Source organism: Poecilia formosa, unplaced genomic scaffold, assembly GCF_000485575.1.
Source record: "Poecilia formosa unplaced genomic scaffold, Poecilia_formosa-5.1.2 Scaffold90, whole genome shotgun sequence".
Lineage (NCBI taxonomy): Eukaryota > Metazoa > Chordata > Actinopteri > Cyprinodontiformes > Poeciliidae > Poecilia > Poecilia formosa.
The window spans coordinates 1,952,998-1,970,590 of NW_006800029.1; the positions used below are offsets into that span (position 1 = coordinate 1,952,998).

Genomic DNA, 17,593 nt, shown 5'->3' on the forward strand with positions numbered 1-17,593 from the left:
TATATATTTAAGTTATGTAGCATCTAATAAGCAGGACTCGTGTCAAAAAATGGGTTTGCACAATCATATTCAGTCGCTTTTCATTTATTATGAACAGGATGAGATATTAAAAAGCAGCTTCATTGTCCTGTTGAGTTTTCCTAGAGGATGAACTGATTTCTCTGTGGGCACCCGGAGTAGACAGATTTGTTTCTTCTCTGTAAATCATTAAAATATCTATAGCAGTTTTGAACGTGATTATGGCGTGAGATGGTAAGCCAATAACGTCTTTCAAATATCCCCAACAAGATGTGGAACAAAGCTAAGAGAAGTAGAAAATTTTAGTAGAGATGCAATTAAAGTTAAGTTACTTATCATTACTTTTTTAAAACAGTAGAGTGGAAAACCACTGATTTAAACAGTAAAGCTTTAGACATTTAGCAGTTGGAAATATCAATTCTCAAAGCCTGTTTTTACTAGAGGGCAACAATATGTTTGGAGCACACCAAACAGGTCTCAGGTCTGTGAGGATGGTGGCAACACCTAATCACGCTGGATAATTAAAGTCGGAAATGGCACCGATTAAATCTAAGCGATCTAAAATATCACATTTGCAAATCTCCCATCATCCATGGCACTTAGATCTTCAATTGCCATCGCAATAAGTCGTTTTGAAGATCAAAGCATCCAGGTGCAACATTATCATGAAAGCGGAGAGAAGGTGTTTCAGTCACGGTGTTTTGAAAGGGAGGAAAGCAATCCACTGGATGTCCTGGTGCTTGAAGCAAATCACTGACCTCACCGCGGGGCAAACCAACGAGACATCAGAGTGCCTGAAGAGAGTCGTTTAGTGCTGGCTAATGAGATCTGCAGCACCATGCTACAGTGCCTCATTGGCGGCGGGTGAAGGTGTGGGTGTTTGGTGGCGTGGCAGTGTTTTAGGACACTGCGCAACACTGCGGCTCAGCGAACACGCGCGGGAAGGTGATACGGAGAAGGTCAAGAAGACTGAACCTGACTGAAAGTGAGGTGGGTCCAAACACGGAGCTGCCGCTGCTGCACAGATGCAGCCCTCCATCAGATGCAGATGGGGGATTTTCACTCAACAGATGCATATGCACACATAAACAGGCCTACAGACATAAACTTTCCTTCCAGCCAGCACCTCATCTGGGTGATAGTTATTTCAGGAAAGAACACAACATCAGGACACGCATCGCCTCCAGCTCTATCCCATGTCTCTGCTCCCTCTGCCTCCTCTGCTCACTCCTTCCCTCTGGCCTTTCTTGTCCCACTCCTTTCCCCCTCCTTTACCTCCGTCTAGTTCTTCATATCACATTTCGACCCATTTTCCGTCTAGATAATTCCCTCAGCTTCCCAATTCTCCTCTTCCTCCTTCTTGAGCAGTTGGCTGTGGAACAAAGGAGCCTTGTTCGGCAGACAAGGTTACACTTAGTTAAGACTCAGGCAGCGGTCAGGTCACAGTTGCAGATTTAAACAGCAACCAGAGAACATGTCCAGAGATGGATGGCATTAATCACAGGAAAGGTGAGACTGAAATGCAAGTGCGGATCTGGGAGAATTGCAGCGGCGGATAGACGAGCATGGATGGAGGAAGGAGATGAGCGAGGGGGGGAAAAAAAAGGCCTTGCTTTGAAGAGCCGTGAATGGCAGTGATGAGAGAGAGGGATGGACTCTGAAAATATGTGTCTGCATGTGCTCGTCTGCCAGCTCTGAGCAAACACACGATCTATCTACGGCGAACAAAAACTGTCAGGCTTGCCCTCAAACTATGATTACCAGCTCAGTTTTGTATGAGAGCCAGCTGATGCTGCTACACTCGGTTTGGCTTTTGGATGCAGCAAATAAAAGTGACTTTTTAAAAAAAGATTTAAAGGCAGCGACATATACCAGACGGGGGACTGAGTCATTAAATCCCAAACTCTTTCAAAAGAAAGTTGATCAATCTTGTGAAAAATGTGTCTGTAATTACAGTGAAATTCAAGTGTTTACATAAGGTAGCTGCATAGCATTGGGTAGATCTTCATTTAAACTGATGTTATCGTCCACAGCCGCGGTGCAGCTTTGGCTAATTCCTCTTGACAAAATCAGTACAACTGAGTCACAGTGTCCACACATTTTCTACGGGACTAATCAAGGCTTTCTGATCGACTTTATTGTCCTCAAGCCACTTTTCTAGTTAATTTGGTGATAATATTAGAGTCATTCTCCATTTACAATGTTTTCAAGCTTGAAAGCTTCTAATTTTTTTCCTTTAAATTGATTCCATGTGGTCTCATTACTCTATTTTATTTTATTTATTTTTTTTAGCAGTAAAATATTTAGCAAACATAATGGAGCTAAAATCAGAAAGGTCTGGTTAGATCTAATGTCAAACAGAGACAGGAAAAGTTTATTTTTGTACAGTGTATAAAATCAACTGTATTATATTGCTGAACAAAATGTGGAAATAGTGCAAAAAGGGGAAATTACTGAATTGAAAGAATTAAGTTTTGGTAAAGAGTTTAGAGTTTAAAGAGCACAGGTAATTAAGGGCTAAGAATGTATATAATAATAAAAGTTTAAATTGACAGGCAGCAAAATTAGCAAAACACTGGACGTTTCTGTATGTAGGGCAAAAGCAGCTTAATTTTATAGAATTATTCAGCTGAAAGTTAATAAGTCAATAATACAGATATTGTTTATGTCTGTATTATTTATACTGATGGCCCAAATACACACAAAATGAAATTCTGCCCGTGTGCTTGATTCATATGTTTACTGAGTGTTTGTGCAACCCGATGAATTTCAGATTTTTACTCATATACGAAGTGATTTGGAGATCATTTGTCTGGCTTTGGAACGTGTAGCAAAAGACTTCAATAATGTTAATAAATCCCTTTGTAACAAATGGGTTATGGATTACCGCTCGGTGGAAAATCCCTTTGGCACATGTTTATCTTTCCTACTTGATGAAAATGGAATTTTAAATGTAGATAATCCTTTAATAAATAAGTGCGACATCATTTCCCTTCTCCCACAGATTTTGTGAGAAGCTGTGTGGTCCAACGTGAGGCTTTCGAATTTCATGACAATCTAATGTTCACGAGACAGCCCTGAGAAGTGTGTGGACAGAAGCAGTGAGAGAAAGTACAAGACGCTGAACTGAGGTTCCCTTGTATGGAGCGATGAAAGAAAGTAAAAGATGGGAAGTGAAGCTGCAGCTTCTTCGTGCTGAAACATAGCAGCGGAGGTATTTTGAGGATCTAATGAGTGCCTTGGGGCAGACCAAGAGATAACTTGAGGGATTACGTCTCTTATTTGGCCTGGAAACGAATAAACTGTCTTGAAGAAGCAGAAAAACATTCATCTGTCTGGAGATGCAAAAGAAAACTTTCTTTTTATCTTTTTATATTGAAATAATTTTGTCTAGAGCAACTTGATAGTCATTATTTGACATAAAACCAAATGGTGACTCGCTGTGAATATCATATACAATTTTGCGTCAATTTTATTTACCGCTTTTGCCTCTCTTGATTTGCATGAAGGAAAAAAAAAATGTTTGTAGCTTAGGCTCTTTGCAGCTTTAATAATAAATGGCAAATTTTAGTTTACTTCTGGTTGTTCAAGACACATGGCTAAGTGATGCTTCAAGCAGAACAGAAGAATGACAAAGTAGTGCCCCAAAGCTGGGGTTCTGCTGGAGAAAAATCATGATTCTAGCACCTTACTTAACTACACTGGACACACAACACAAAAAATAAAACAAAGCTAATTTAACTAATCCACAGGCACCTCTGTGAATTGGTCTAAAGGGCCATATCGTGAGTAACATAATCAGCTTTATTGATTTTTTGTGGTTTTTAGTTGGCAGCAAAAAGAATCAAGAAAATACATTACCTAACAATATAACATACCTGATGAGGCAGAAAAAAAGAGTGAAAAATACACTTAAGATTTTTACAAATTCATCATTATGATCCTCGTTACAACTGTCCTGAGAAAAAAGAGGGCAGTTACTGATCTCAAGGTGCAATAAGGGGTTGGTTAAGGTAAGGTATGTTTGATGTATAAAGCTGTCAGAGCCCCCTACTGGCCTGGAAGACTGTAGGTCCAAACCTCTGAGGCCCGTCTGAAGAGAAATAAAACTGTGTTCACCTGAACCTTCTGCGCCCGCCGCTTGTCTGCTCTCTGATTCTGGTGATAGATGCGGCTAAAGTTGGACACGATGACAGGAACAGGAAGGGCAATTACCAGCACCCCACTCAGAGAGCAGATTGAGCCGAAGATCTTTCCTGCAATCGTCTTTGGGACCATGTCACCATATCTGTGAGACACAGGGGAGAGGAAAAAAAATAAAATAAATTTAGCAAAAATCTTGCAATGGAGACATGCATAGATGACCCTGCTAAATAAATTGTTGAAATATTTCTGCAAGGTCACTCTCCTTAGATCTGACTTTCATCTTTGTAGCCGGCTTGTGCCGCATGCATCAATCCTCACAAGAGTAAAAGCCGACCTGTTGACTGGAAAAAAAAAAAGGTGTCTGCAACCAAACCTTTTCCATCACCGAATGACACAGTTATGTCAACTGACTCACTCACTGAGATCTGATACTATTAACCTTTCCAGAGGAGAAGGACGAGGACACTGTGAATGCCAGGCGCATTTCCCAAAAGACATTTATTCCAATTATTTCTAAAATATTTGCAAGTCAAAAGCAATTTTTTTCCCCCCACGCTCAAAAAGAGACAACTCAATTACAGTACATATCTTACAATTTTCCCCCAAAGGGATATGCTCAGGGTGCTGGCACGACAGTGGAAAAGACAAAAGAGGAGAAATCCAAAACCTAAGATAGCACCAGTTAAGTTGAAAAATAAAACAAAAACTTATTTCTAAACAGTGCTCATTTTTATTCATGACTAAAACCTTGTTTTTTGTTTGTTTTTCTCAGAGGCAGAAGGTCAACTGAATGAACTGGACAAAACTTAAGTTAGTTAAGCAAACAAATGAGCAGTAAATATGTAAAGACTTGATTGTCAAAAAGACGAATGTTTCCTTTTACAGTGAACTGTAACATGTAGTTATTCAGTTGGAAAAAAAAAACAAAAAACTAGCACTACAAATGACTTCATTTTATATCGCTTTTAGAATGACTTCGCTATTAAAAAGCCTGCGGCAAACACATGTTAGACACATGTTGACACATTCAAAAGCCAGTTTTTCTTCACTTGAACCACTGAGACAATGAGTCACTGAAACACTTTGGCTTTCGAGACTAGCAGAAAGTAAAAAGTTGCGGAGGCAAAGCGAGGAAGACAGAAGCAGCTTGTTGCACATGAATCTGGCTCCATGGTGTCTTTTCACATTAGCTGTGGAGGAAGTGAACGCAGAGTGTCAGAAACAGGGAAAACCGAGTGATACCGTTTTCCACTGAGCCACAGAGTACATGACAGACAAGTCCTGCAACACAGAGGTTACAGTAAGCTGATGTAGACGTCACGTTGTCAAAACTGAACTCAGTGTGCCACACAGAGATTAAGGGTTTGTCAAGGAAATTATACACAGTACAGAGTTTTGCACACGTGTATAAGAAGGAAAACAGTATTTATGTATTTTATTAAAGGGATGTTTATCAATAATTCATAGAGATCGAATTGTTTTTACTTTACATTATCTAAGTATAGACACACATATATACAATGCTTGGGGGACAGAAAGGTAACAATTTAATATTTTGTTGGACCACCTTTAGTTTTAATAGGACAGAATAGAAAAGCATTTATTTTCTCTCCCAACAGGTGACCTTCATCAACAAGCATTCTCACATAATTCCACATATCCTTTAATACACATACATAAAACAGCATGACCAAACCCATATGAAAGAGAGAATATTAACACTACTTCGGTAAACTTTTAAAAGAAAGGGGAGCAGCTCTCCTATTAACGAGTTTAAAGCAGATATTGCATAATTTCTTATAGTTGTTTTTCCTGGATAGAAGAACCGTACACGTTGTGTCCGATGGGAGCAGCTAGAATGAACGATGCATGAGGTAAGATTGATCCTCTGTGATCATCAGGGTTTCCTTCCTGATCACAGAGCTCTTAAGCAGTTCAGAGAGAGGTTTCGAGGAGATCTGGTGAATTTGCTGGCCTGCTGAAGTTGGACTTTTTGTCATCACTGACATCATTACTGCAATAAATACAACAGAATATCAGAATTCAGTACCAGCATTGGATCTGATGTGGCCCATGTCTAATTACGCCTGTTGGATGGATACCCACACAGCTCATAAAACCTAACATGCTAAAGGTCAGAGACAGAATGAAAGAAAGAGTGAGAAAAATGTGGATTTATCATGATGTAGCTCTATGTAAAAGTGCATTTTTTTTTTAGCAAAACGCCTTTTGTTTGATATAATTAGCCGAATGTAAAAGCCAAACTTGATTAAGCATTAGTAATTGATCTAATCTATATTAATTTTTTAAATATTGTTTTCATCTTGTAACTTAAAAAAAAAACACTTTTATGTTGCATGTAAAATAGGTTAAATTGAACTTGCCTTACCGTCTTCTTGTGAATTTATGTAATTCTTTTGTGCACAAGCATTTTCTTATAAGTCTTATCAACATGATTACCATTTACAGACATATTCACAGAAACACGACCAGCAAAGTACAGAGAGGTATTTGGCTGCAGCCTCCGGATGCATTAGGTCCATTATAGGTGTCTAAAGACTTGGCAGAGTCCAGATCTACTAAATCAGCTGGTTACTGCTGCATGCTAATACACCAACTTGTGCACAAGGAGCTGTGAGTCTTTTAAAGGCATCACACCTTCTGCAATAAAACCTAAAAATAACCACGTTTAAAAAAAAAAAAAGTTTAAAACTTTAAAAGTACTGTCAGTTCTTTTAGTTCTCAAACTTGCAACCAAATGACAAAAGATTAAGCTGGTAAACAAAGCACCCAGTGTAAAAAGCTGATTGTTCGAGCACTTGGCAAAAAGCACTAAAGATGCTCTCCGAAACATAACAATAATCTGCTTTAGAAGTTGTGCTGATTTATAATTTAATGAGGCACTTCTCTTGCTATTTGTTAAGAGAAAGTAAAAACCCAAGACAGCCACACATACATGCATGAATTAAAAAAAAAACAACAACAAAAAAAACACACACACACACACACACGCACGCGCGCGCACACACACACACACACACACAAAAACCCATTTGGTTTATTTTGGTAGGGGAGATGAAACCTCATGCTCATTAGTCACAGTTTCCAGAATAAAAACAAGCCCCAATATATGGCTGTTTGAGTGGAGGGTGTTTTCTTTTTTTTTTTTTTTTTTTTGCAACAACAAAGCAAAAGCCCTGCCCACACACACAGAGAGACGCTTCGGTCCACAACCATAACCGAGAGCATATTTACAGAGAACATTTATTCCCCCTTCCAATGTCTTTAATGGCCTTTCCACCCAAATTAGGATATACCAATCCCATCACTGGTAAAAAGGTCCTATCACTACACAACATTTTATCTTCTCCCCTTTTCAGAAGATGTTTCCATTAGGGGGAATGAAAAGCTAATCATATTCATCTGCAAGCTTTCTTTAATGGGATCCTATCAGAGGATCTGATGGAGGCCCCTCTCTGCTAATACTACAGTCAATTTGCCGCTCCCATTTAGTCAAGCTGGTCTGTCTCTGATGATACCATCTCTGAGTCATTGTAAGCCGCACAGAAATAAAGCTGGGCTTGAGTACAGTGGAAGGAAGAAAAAGCCGTCGCTATGTAGCGTAGGGCTGCACATATATGTGTGCCCGCGTCTGATAAGTTAAATGTAATTTCCTCGGCTCTGAATGCAGATGCAGCCATGATGTTAGAGAGTTAATGTTTGGCAGAGATGAAAAAGATGGATAAACAGAGGGAGGGCAAGGAGATTTTCTCAGCAGATGTAGAGCAGCCAGAAGTTTTTTTCTTTTTTTTTAATCATTTCTCCATCTGTCTGCTTTCAAACACGCACAACTATCTTTTTTTTACCCTCCGTACAGTTAGAGAGTGCTTCAGCAAATCCTGCACACTAAGGTCAGGCGGGGAGGTCAGTGCTCGGTCAGCGTTGTCACATCCCATCACTTGAAGTGCCATGTCTCGGCAAGGTGTATTTATAATGTCTCATATAGATAGATGGTGAGATAACTGCCGGGAACAAAGTGCTGCTGTGAAGTTGTGTGTGTGTGTGTGTGTGTGTGTGTGATGAATGGTCTAAACATAAACACATACGGTGTGATTATGGCTGCTCGGGATAACAGACAAACACTGCCCTATCGCAGAACGTAGCATGATTTGTTGTGTACTGCTTTGACGAACTCATTAAACCAAACAGCGGTGAAATGCAGCTTCACAAACGGAGCCGGCTTCTTGTGCAGAAGCTTTTCTGCACATGCACTGCAGAAACATATTGTCACATTGATTTAGTTTCTTTTTACTGGATTCTTTTAAGAAGAGACTTTAAATGAGAGAGCAGGAACGAGAGATGGTTGATTGGCATTGTAAGTGTTAACGGGTGGATAACTTTTTTACAAAATGTCTCCCACCTGATTCCTTTCTAATTCTCCTTAGGTGTCTCCAGATAGGAGTTTCTACCGCAGCCCGCTTACAGTGGCTTAGCCACCACATGACTGAAATGAAGACACAACTTTAAGTGTTGCATGCTTAATTAATATGGACAAAGTTTCTTAGTCGGTAGTTGCTTGGTGCAATATTTAAAAGATAAAATCAGACAAAACTCATGGAGTTTTAATTAGGGGCTAATTAAAACGTGAGGCAGGAAGTCCTTTCAGTGGCTTGCTGTGCTTTTACAACTGCTTTATAGAATAATATAAGAATGGCAGCATTTGACATGGATCAAAACACCCACAGTCTTTGTTTCCACTGCCTGCCCACACACAAGCAACATATTGATGTATGTCAACACATTCTCAAGTTGCACTCAGCTGTAAATTTACTCAGCAATTGGAGCTTTGCTCATCTGAAAGAGTTATCTAACTAGAATACAGACAAATGCCAAGTCCTTTCTTTATGAATGACAACACTGCTGCACCCAGAAGCTTAGATTTTCATTTCCTTGTATTCATGCATGTTTTTACCTTGTGAGGGTAAGTTCAGGTATAGAGCACTCACCATGAATCATAGGTTCATAAAAAAACCCAAGTGTAATAAAGATCCACAGGAGAAAAGATAGTCCTGCATTTGAATTATTATTATTTTATTTGCATCAAATGCAAGGCAGTTTCGGCAACACGAACAGTAACTATTGTTTTAAACAAAATGTTTAGCTGATTGGGTTTGGGTTATTTTTTAAACTTAATTTAATATAAAATTCATATATATATATATAGACTTGTTGAAAAAGTGGGATCCATGTCAAGAATTTGCAGGTCAAAAATTATGTTATATGAGACCAATAACAACATGTATTTTTATTACAGAAATTTTGAGATTCTGAAAAATATGTTGATGTACTGTACAGGATATGCACTTAGTACTTGCTTGGTGCACCTTCTGCATGAATTACTGCATCAATCCGGCGCGACATTGAGGTGATCGGCCTGTAGCACACCTGGGGGGTTAATAAGGAAGCCCAGGTTGCTTAACAGCAGCTTTCAGCTCGACTGCATTATTGCATCAGGCTTAAAATTTCCTTCTTTCAGGTCAGGCAACTTTGGCTGCCAATCACCCACAGTGACGCCATAGTCATTAAATCAGGTTGGCACATTTGGTAGCGTTGGAAGGGCCAGATTTGAACACAAAACGAAGTCAGCATCTCCGTAAAGTTTTCCAGCAGAAGAAAGCACGGGGTGTCCTAAAGCTCCCAGGTAGACTTTGTAAGTTACAGACCAACACCAGCAGATAAAATAGCCCTCCAAAGTAATCTCTGATTGTGAAATGTTCTCTGCTGAAAATGTAAAATTCACTTTCATCAGAGGAAAGGACATTTCTGAACAAGAGTTCAGCCCATTTTCTCCTCAGCTAAGTAGGATACTTCTGATGTCCTACCTAGACCTCTGTGTGCGGTTGCTCTTAAGGCGCTGACTCCAGCTGGAGTCACTGCCTTGTGAATTGCCCAAAAACTCCTAATGGACCCTGCTTCACAATAATCTTAGGACCATGCTTATACTTTTTGCTTATGTGCTCTTTCCTATCACTTTGTTTTTCAATAATTTGTTTTATTAATCCATTGGGATACAGCACTCTGAGAAAACAGAAATGTCAGCAATGGGCTTTTGTGACTTACTTCCTTTGTGGAGGATGTCAAAAAGCTGAACTGTTCAATCAGGAGTCCTACATGTGGTCTTACATGTGTTCCAATTTTCTAATAATTTGAATTTTGTGCTTTTATCAACTGCAAGTCATAATCATAAAAAAAATCACTTGAAACACTGTATATCCCTGTGAATGAATCAAATGAACTAAATGAAGTTACTGTAATACATAAATGTTGATTTTCTGATTTTTAGAGGTGCAGCTGCAGCTAAAGTCAGAAAATCAGTAACATGAACTGGGAGAACTGGTAGAGTCGGTACTTAATTTAACAAATGCAAAGGATCATCTAGTCTCATCAAAGCACATCCAGTGCACGCCGCCTAGTTACAATTAGGCATTTCCAGATTCACAAAATTTTTCTGTGGAACGTGACTCCAAATCATTTTCTGAATATCGAACACGTTCAGAAGAAAATGCAGCTTGGAAAGCCGAGATACCTGAACACAATGTTACTGGACTTATTGGCTGGTGTTTGAAAAGCAGCCAATCCAGGAGCACTAATCATTTTCCTTCATGCCGATAGGCTATACCCACAAAAGAGCAGATTAAGAAGAATATTATCTTCTAGGGTAGTGGTAAGACAGTTTCCACTGTGCGTATTAATTGATATTAAGGTATATTTGGTGGATGTTTTTAATTATTAAAGGAGGCATTTTAGAGGCGGTCTCAGACATTTGTGGATTTAGCTCTTCTCTGGCTGCTGTGGCCACTAACCCCAGTGAATACCAAAGATTTACTGTACGTCCGTTTCAGGTTCTGCTACTTCAAAGCCAAGTAACAGGTAGTTGTATATGCAGTCTGACTTCTATTAAATTATTCATTACCACTATATTGCTTAAGAACATTTTTAAAGTAAGTTGTTTGTGGAAAAGCCTGACCATAAATAGTTACATGTATGCCTTGCAGGTTTACAGTGGTGGTGGAGCTCTTTTTTTTTATTTTTATTTTTTTATTTGGTAGGAAATGTGTCGTGGGCTTGTGTGGCTTGGCTGCATTGAGTTAACCAGACAGAAAGAATCTCCTCTGTAGGCCTCTAACCCTTAACCATCCATCCATCTGTAGTCCTGTCTGACATTTCATGGACAGCCAGTCAAATGGAAGTAACTCAGATAACATACAGCTCTTCACGGATGGGCCAAACATCTATAATCACCTCCACAAATGTCACCACAGGAAAGCAAGAAATAAGCAGGGGGAGGAACAACAGGTACCGAGACAGACGGGCACAGAGAAAGAAAATTCACTGTGCGAGAATATACTGAGAGGAAAATGACTTGAAATACTGAAATCCAGCCCACATCAATGTTTGTTATAAACCAGCCTTCAAGGACATTTTAAAGAGGAAATACACAAATTTGACAACATTATTCACCTCTGCTTTGAGAGAGTTTTAAAGTGAAATACAAATAATCTTTTAAGAATTTTACTTGTTAGAAAATTCAGTGAGTTTCCAAAACACTGAATCAAGTTCGAGAATGCTCTAAACAAAGAGACACATCACGACTTCCAGCTGGACAAATAGTGACTTTCTGAATAGATCACATAAAAACGCTAACCTTGGATTCAATGGATGCTGCAGCCCTTGTGTGAATGGCAGCTCTCTGAATAGCATGTTAATTGCAGCGGTGACCTTGTTTTGAAAAACTGCACAATGGCAACCTGGGTACTGTGAAACCATGCCAACAAGCTGAAATCTAGAACGTGCCCTGTGAAAATGATAGACAACTGCCCCTGCCAGCTGCCCCGGGGTTCTCTGATAACTTCTCTGTTGCATTTATTGTCAGTCAGTCAGTCAGTTCCTGGTGCCACCTGTTTTATCCACAAGAAGAAAAAAAAACTGCTGAAATCTATCAGATTCAATGTACTAATGTGACTAACGGGTGGGTCACCGGCACAAGTGAGATTATCACAAAGCAGAAATGAACCATTGTGTTCCGAAATACAATGAGGCTCGCGGCTGAATCCTGACATCTAGGGTCATCCAGGGCCACATGTCCTGTTCAGTGGCTCAAACAAGGTTTATCACCTTGTCAAACCAGAAACTTGGTGTAAAATCCAATTTCCAGTTTCAGCTTTTCAGAACTCACTCAAATAAAGGCATATAGGTTATTTCCTCATTTACATTTATCAAGTGATGAGAAGGGAATGGGGAAAGAAACACAGATAAATTGATAAAGTAAAGGGATTTACTCTCACCCTGCACTGCAGGCGGACGAAAGGTCATTATCATCACTCACTTCACAACCAATCTCACACTGAATCACACTGAGGAATCGCCACCATCTTTTTTAATGCACACACACACACGCACACGCATACACGCACGCACACACACTTTGGGCAACATTCTAACTTGACTGCCATTGAAAAAAAAAAACAGATCCCCATGTTATGATCAGATTTCAACAACTGTTTCCTTTAGTTTTGAGTGGGTGTGTTGAGTATCAATATCGCAAAATTTGGGGCTGGAGAGATATGGTTGTGCGATATACTAGATAAGCTCTGAAAATAATGTTTTCTAGACTTTCTAGACCCTCCCGTAATTGATGGGTTTCCTGGTAGCCTCACTTTTGTCAGACTCTCCCAGCGAAGCTGTGGATAAAATCCAGCAGCTTGCCACCATCAACAACAGTCCACTTCAGGTTCTCCTTGGCCCAGGTGTGTAAGCTTCATCAGCGCATACTGGATTCAGATGTTCTGACTCAAACCTCAGCCCATTCCTTGTGAGGCTCCTCCAAATTTATGACTGGATTTTGCTTCCCTGTCCTCTCAAGCCTGCAGCTTTCTTTGCTCCTCTTGCACCATTTCCTACCACACTTTTTTTCTTCCACTCAACTTTCAATGAATATACTTGGTTACAGCTCTCTGTGAACAACCAGCTTCTCTAGCAAAGACCTTCTGTAGTTTCCTCTCTCTCTGAATGGTGTTGATGACTGGACGCTGGACATCTGTCAAGTCAGCAGTCTTCCCCGTGACTGCTGACTTGTCCTACTGACCCAGACTCAGAGACCATTTAGAGACTCAGAATGGTCTCTGAGTCTGGAGAGACCATTCAGTTGTTTCATTGAATTAACTTAATATTTATAAAATTATAATTTTCCGAGACAATGAATTGTAGGTTTTTATTATCTGTAAGCCATGATCATCAAAATTACAAGAAATAATAGCTTATGTCCCGCTATGTATGATTGTTCTATATCATATATGAGGCTTCCTTTCTGAAATAAGGGATACAAATAATGAACTTTTTTTATGATATCCACATTTTTTGAGATCTACTTCAATTGTGGATTTTAAACAGGAAAAAAAATAAAATTAAAATAAAACAACTAAAAAGAGAGCCACAGTGCTTTTGTTGAAGGACATTAGGCAGCTTTTTAAAGTCTACAGAAGCTAAATGTAAATTAATGTATTATGGTGACATAAATGTTAAACTTGTAGGGAACAAAGAGCTAACGCGCATTTTTTCCTTCACCTCTGTAGTCACTCAGCGTACTTCTTCGCTTTAAATGCCTAAAACCTTTGACTCCTCGCAACTCCAAGTCTCTACATATCCCTAAAAAAAAAGAAAAAAAGATGTTTGATGCTTGGAGGAGACTGTCTTTAAATCCGGTGATAGACTTATTTGTCAGGATGTGCTAAATAACAAGGCCCTGTCACAGGCTTTGCTCATTTATGTGAGAAAATGCGTGTATGAGTAATCGTGCGCGACTGTGTTTGTGCCTGTCTTTGTAATAAGCGATTACCAGACTGTTTTCAACAAAACGCTTCAGTGAATCCACTTCCAAGCAAAACAAGGAAGTTCAAACACAATTACCAGAAGAGTTGAGCAGAACAACATTTAAATATGAATCACACATGAGATAGAAAGAGTCCCTAAAGCTTGCACCACTGACTGCCTGCGCACTGATGATGAAAATCCATTCAGCTATTAACACATTTTCATACCGCATGCATATCAACAAGCTATGGTAATTCTCAGTCCGTGTGGATAGGTGCACACTTTCAATATGGGTATATCAACATAACAGGAAAAATGCTTTAAAGGTTTGGAGAGCTGATAGGAGCTCGTTCATAGATAAAACCAGTAATGTCTGCTGATAATTGAAAGAGGAAACCCTTTATCTCTGCAGCAGTGAGTGCGCTGAGCAGTGAACCACCGTGGCTGAGGTAAGGAGGAGGGCGGTCGAGGAGCTGAGGAACAATTACCTTGATATGTGGTTCAATTAAGCTTCAAACAAGAACTAACGACCCTCGGTTGAAACCTGCATCTCTGGAGAAATGTTTGGTTTCTGTGATGGATCCCCGCCACCGGAGGCAATTCAACAACAAAATGGAATTTAGGCATGCACAGGGGACGTCTCCTACTTGGTTATCAAACACACGGGGTGGGTAAGGCGCCGCGGTTCATGTCGAGAACGAACTTGGCAGTTTAAAGGAATGAAGCCCCGACATTATGCTCCATGATAGATCATGACAGGCAGCGCAACATGTTTAAGATAAATATGAATCCCATTCGCCTACTGCTTATTGATACAGTCAATTAGATGTGAAAAATGGTTAATCCATTTTAAGAGAGCAAATTACCCAGTCTTTATCAAAAAGTTTTTTTTTTACAACAGGCCAGCATAACTTAAGTGAGCATCTACAGTGGTGGACAGATGTTTACACCTATTACAATAAGTCAGAGATTCTTATGCTTTGTTTGAATGATTATTTTCTGCATGGATTCATAAACTTAAACTTCAATGATTTGGGTGCAAAAGTTTGAAAATATTATGGATTTTCTCTAAGCCACAAAAGGAAAAAGTTATGCATACAGACTCAATTATTGTCTGTCATGCACCATCACTACAACTTTGTTAAATATCACTGGGAAAGCTACAAAAATCCGCAAACATTTTGCAGCCATCAACCAATGACTACAAAGCTGTTAAAAAAAAACAAACTTTTAAGCAGATATTAAGCACACTTTTCATTATTTCTGTATTAATTATGTTTCTTGGAATGCTCTTATGTAGTTTTTTTAATTTTAAATGTCATGCTTCCATTTCATTCAACAAAGTTAAGAGAAAAATCTATATTAAATTATGCATCCGATTTCATTTCTAACAGATTTTGTACAATAAACATATATAAGCATCATTCCGCTATGGAAAACATTTCAAACAAATCATTAAAACCATAAAAAAAAATTCAAATACATTCATGCTTATAATGTATGTAAACTTCTGACCCAAACTGTTAGGAGCTTTCAGAGTTAACATGCAAAAAACAGTTAATCACTCATCTTTCAAACAATAAGTTGCCAAACACATCAACAACCAAAGAATAATTCTTCACAATGTAAGACTTAAAATACTTAATGAATAAAATAATATTTTACATGATCTGATTGAAATCCACAAAAGTATTGCAGATAAACGAATGGAGACTGAAAACCAATCCTAAAAGACTGTTATATCCTGCCCTGAGGTAACATGATGTTAGAAGCAAAAGGATTTGAGAAACTGAAACCATTTAATGAGTTCAGAAACCCTGATGGACACATAATTCAGGAGCACACGTTCCTCCCTGTCTTGCATCATCTGGAAAACAGAATGGAGCCCATCCAGCTTTTCAGATCTCAGTTCAAAAGTTAACTACATCACGCTATGGCGTAGCAGGTAGGCTTATGAATCAGACTTTCATGGAAGGCATAGCTTATGAAATAAGCTAATGCACATCTTGCATTCAATAGAACAAATAGCGAAACCTGACTGCCCGGAGACTTGTCAAGTGCTGAAAACATCTGACGCATTTGAAAAAAATGAAATGTATGACAAAGGGGGCCCTTAACTATTGTGCAGGAGATTTTTCTTCTTAGCAGTGAAGCAAAAAGGTAAAACTAAATTACTTTCATCAAGAAACTTTGGAAGCCGAGGGGGCTTTAGGGCATGAGCCCTACCTGTCTTGAGTTTTGTGTAAGAAAAAAGAAAGATATTAAAGTAAAAATACCAGATATGGCCACATTCTTTCATGAAATTCCATGATGTTGTTTTCTTGCGCTGAACTGGTTGCTGTGTTAATCTTACACTATTTATGTTTACCCCTAGTTCTGTTTCCCCCACGACAAGCACCGTCTCTGAGAATGAAAAAAAAAAAAAAAAAAATTCTGTTTCCCCCACGACAAGCACCGTCTCTGAGAATGAAAAAAATAAACAAAAAACAAGTCTGCAAAGTCTCTTCAGTTATTTTTATTTTTTATTTTTATATAGAATAGAATTAAACAGACTAGTTTTTATTGTCCTTATATATGGGGGCACAATAAAATTAATAGAAATTCACTGAGCTATGCACTGCAGATGTTTGAACACTCATAAAAACTCTCAGCTCCTTAACATTTGGGCTTTTAAAACTATCGACTGCAGTCAGTAAATCTTGCTCTAAAGGCTGTGAGTGACTCCAGTTTGCAATGCTGCTTGCTAAGCACTGATCAGAGACCAGACAGTTGTAATTATAAACTGTTGCAAATAAAGATGGAGATATCGGTACACTTGATTGCAGGGATGATGAGACTTATTGTGTAATTTGTATTAATAATCTTTCTCTTTGCTTTGTAATCCACCAGCAAAATACAACAGAGAAAGGAGTTTTCCAGTTTACTTAGCTGTTTTAAAATAAATAAATGAATAAATAAATAAATAAATGATGAAGCTTTAATTGCCGCTATTATTAATTAGGAGTCGTTTGACCCGTTTCAAGTCGGGACACAACAAACGTTAGATCCTCCATCCTCAAGTGCTGTGAAATCAATAGTTTACTACTTTGCTTGGATGCTTGCTTTTACAAGATAATAAAATGTGGGGAGAAGAAAAGTATTGATATCTTTGATGCAGTGTCACAACAGGGACTTTAGTGAGCCAACTAAGAAATATCCCATGAATCTTTAATAAAAATCATACATCTGATGCTACTCCATCTAGCCAGTCTGTATGCTTCTGATGAGCAATTCTGTTTGTGTTGTGCCTTTGATTCCGCTAATGAGATATGTTCAACCGTCGGAGCTGTGATTAAAGTTTCTACTACATGAAGAAAATAAAACAGAGATGCTCATACTGCAGAATGCAATTCAGGCTTCTGAACTCATTCAGAGCATCCGCAACAAATGCAACACCTCTGTCAAGAGAATGATCTCTTTCTTTTATATTTTAGGTCAGCATGACCCGTAAAATCCAGTTTGACTTGTGCACATCCAAAAGATAAGTTTGCATGAAAATAGCTGTTTTGCAGGATAGAAA

General features: G+C 38.8%; 1 protein-coding gene across 3 annotated transcripts in view; it reads right to left on the reverse strand.

Annotated features, from left to right (window-relative positions):
* The window catches only part of kcnd3 (potassium voltage-gated channel, Shal-related subfamily, member 3), a 129,933-nt gene that overhangs the window by 18,018 nt on the left and 94,322 nt on the right, over positions 1-17,593 (reverse strand). For all 3 annotated transcript variants that reach the window (XM_007557704.2, XM_016674101.1, XM_016674099.1), the window contains one exon: positions 4,138-4,306. In XM_007557704.2, coding sequence (XP_007557766.1) covers positions 4,138-4,306 — 169 coding nt within the window. The remainder of the gene's footprint in view (positions 1-4,137; positions 4,307-17,593) is intronic.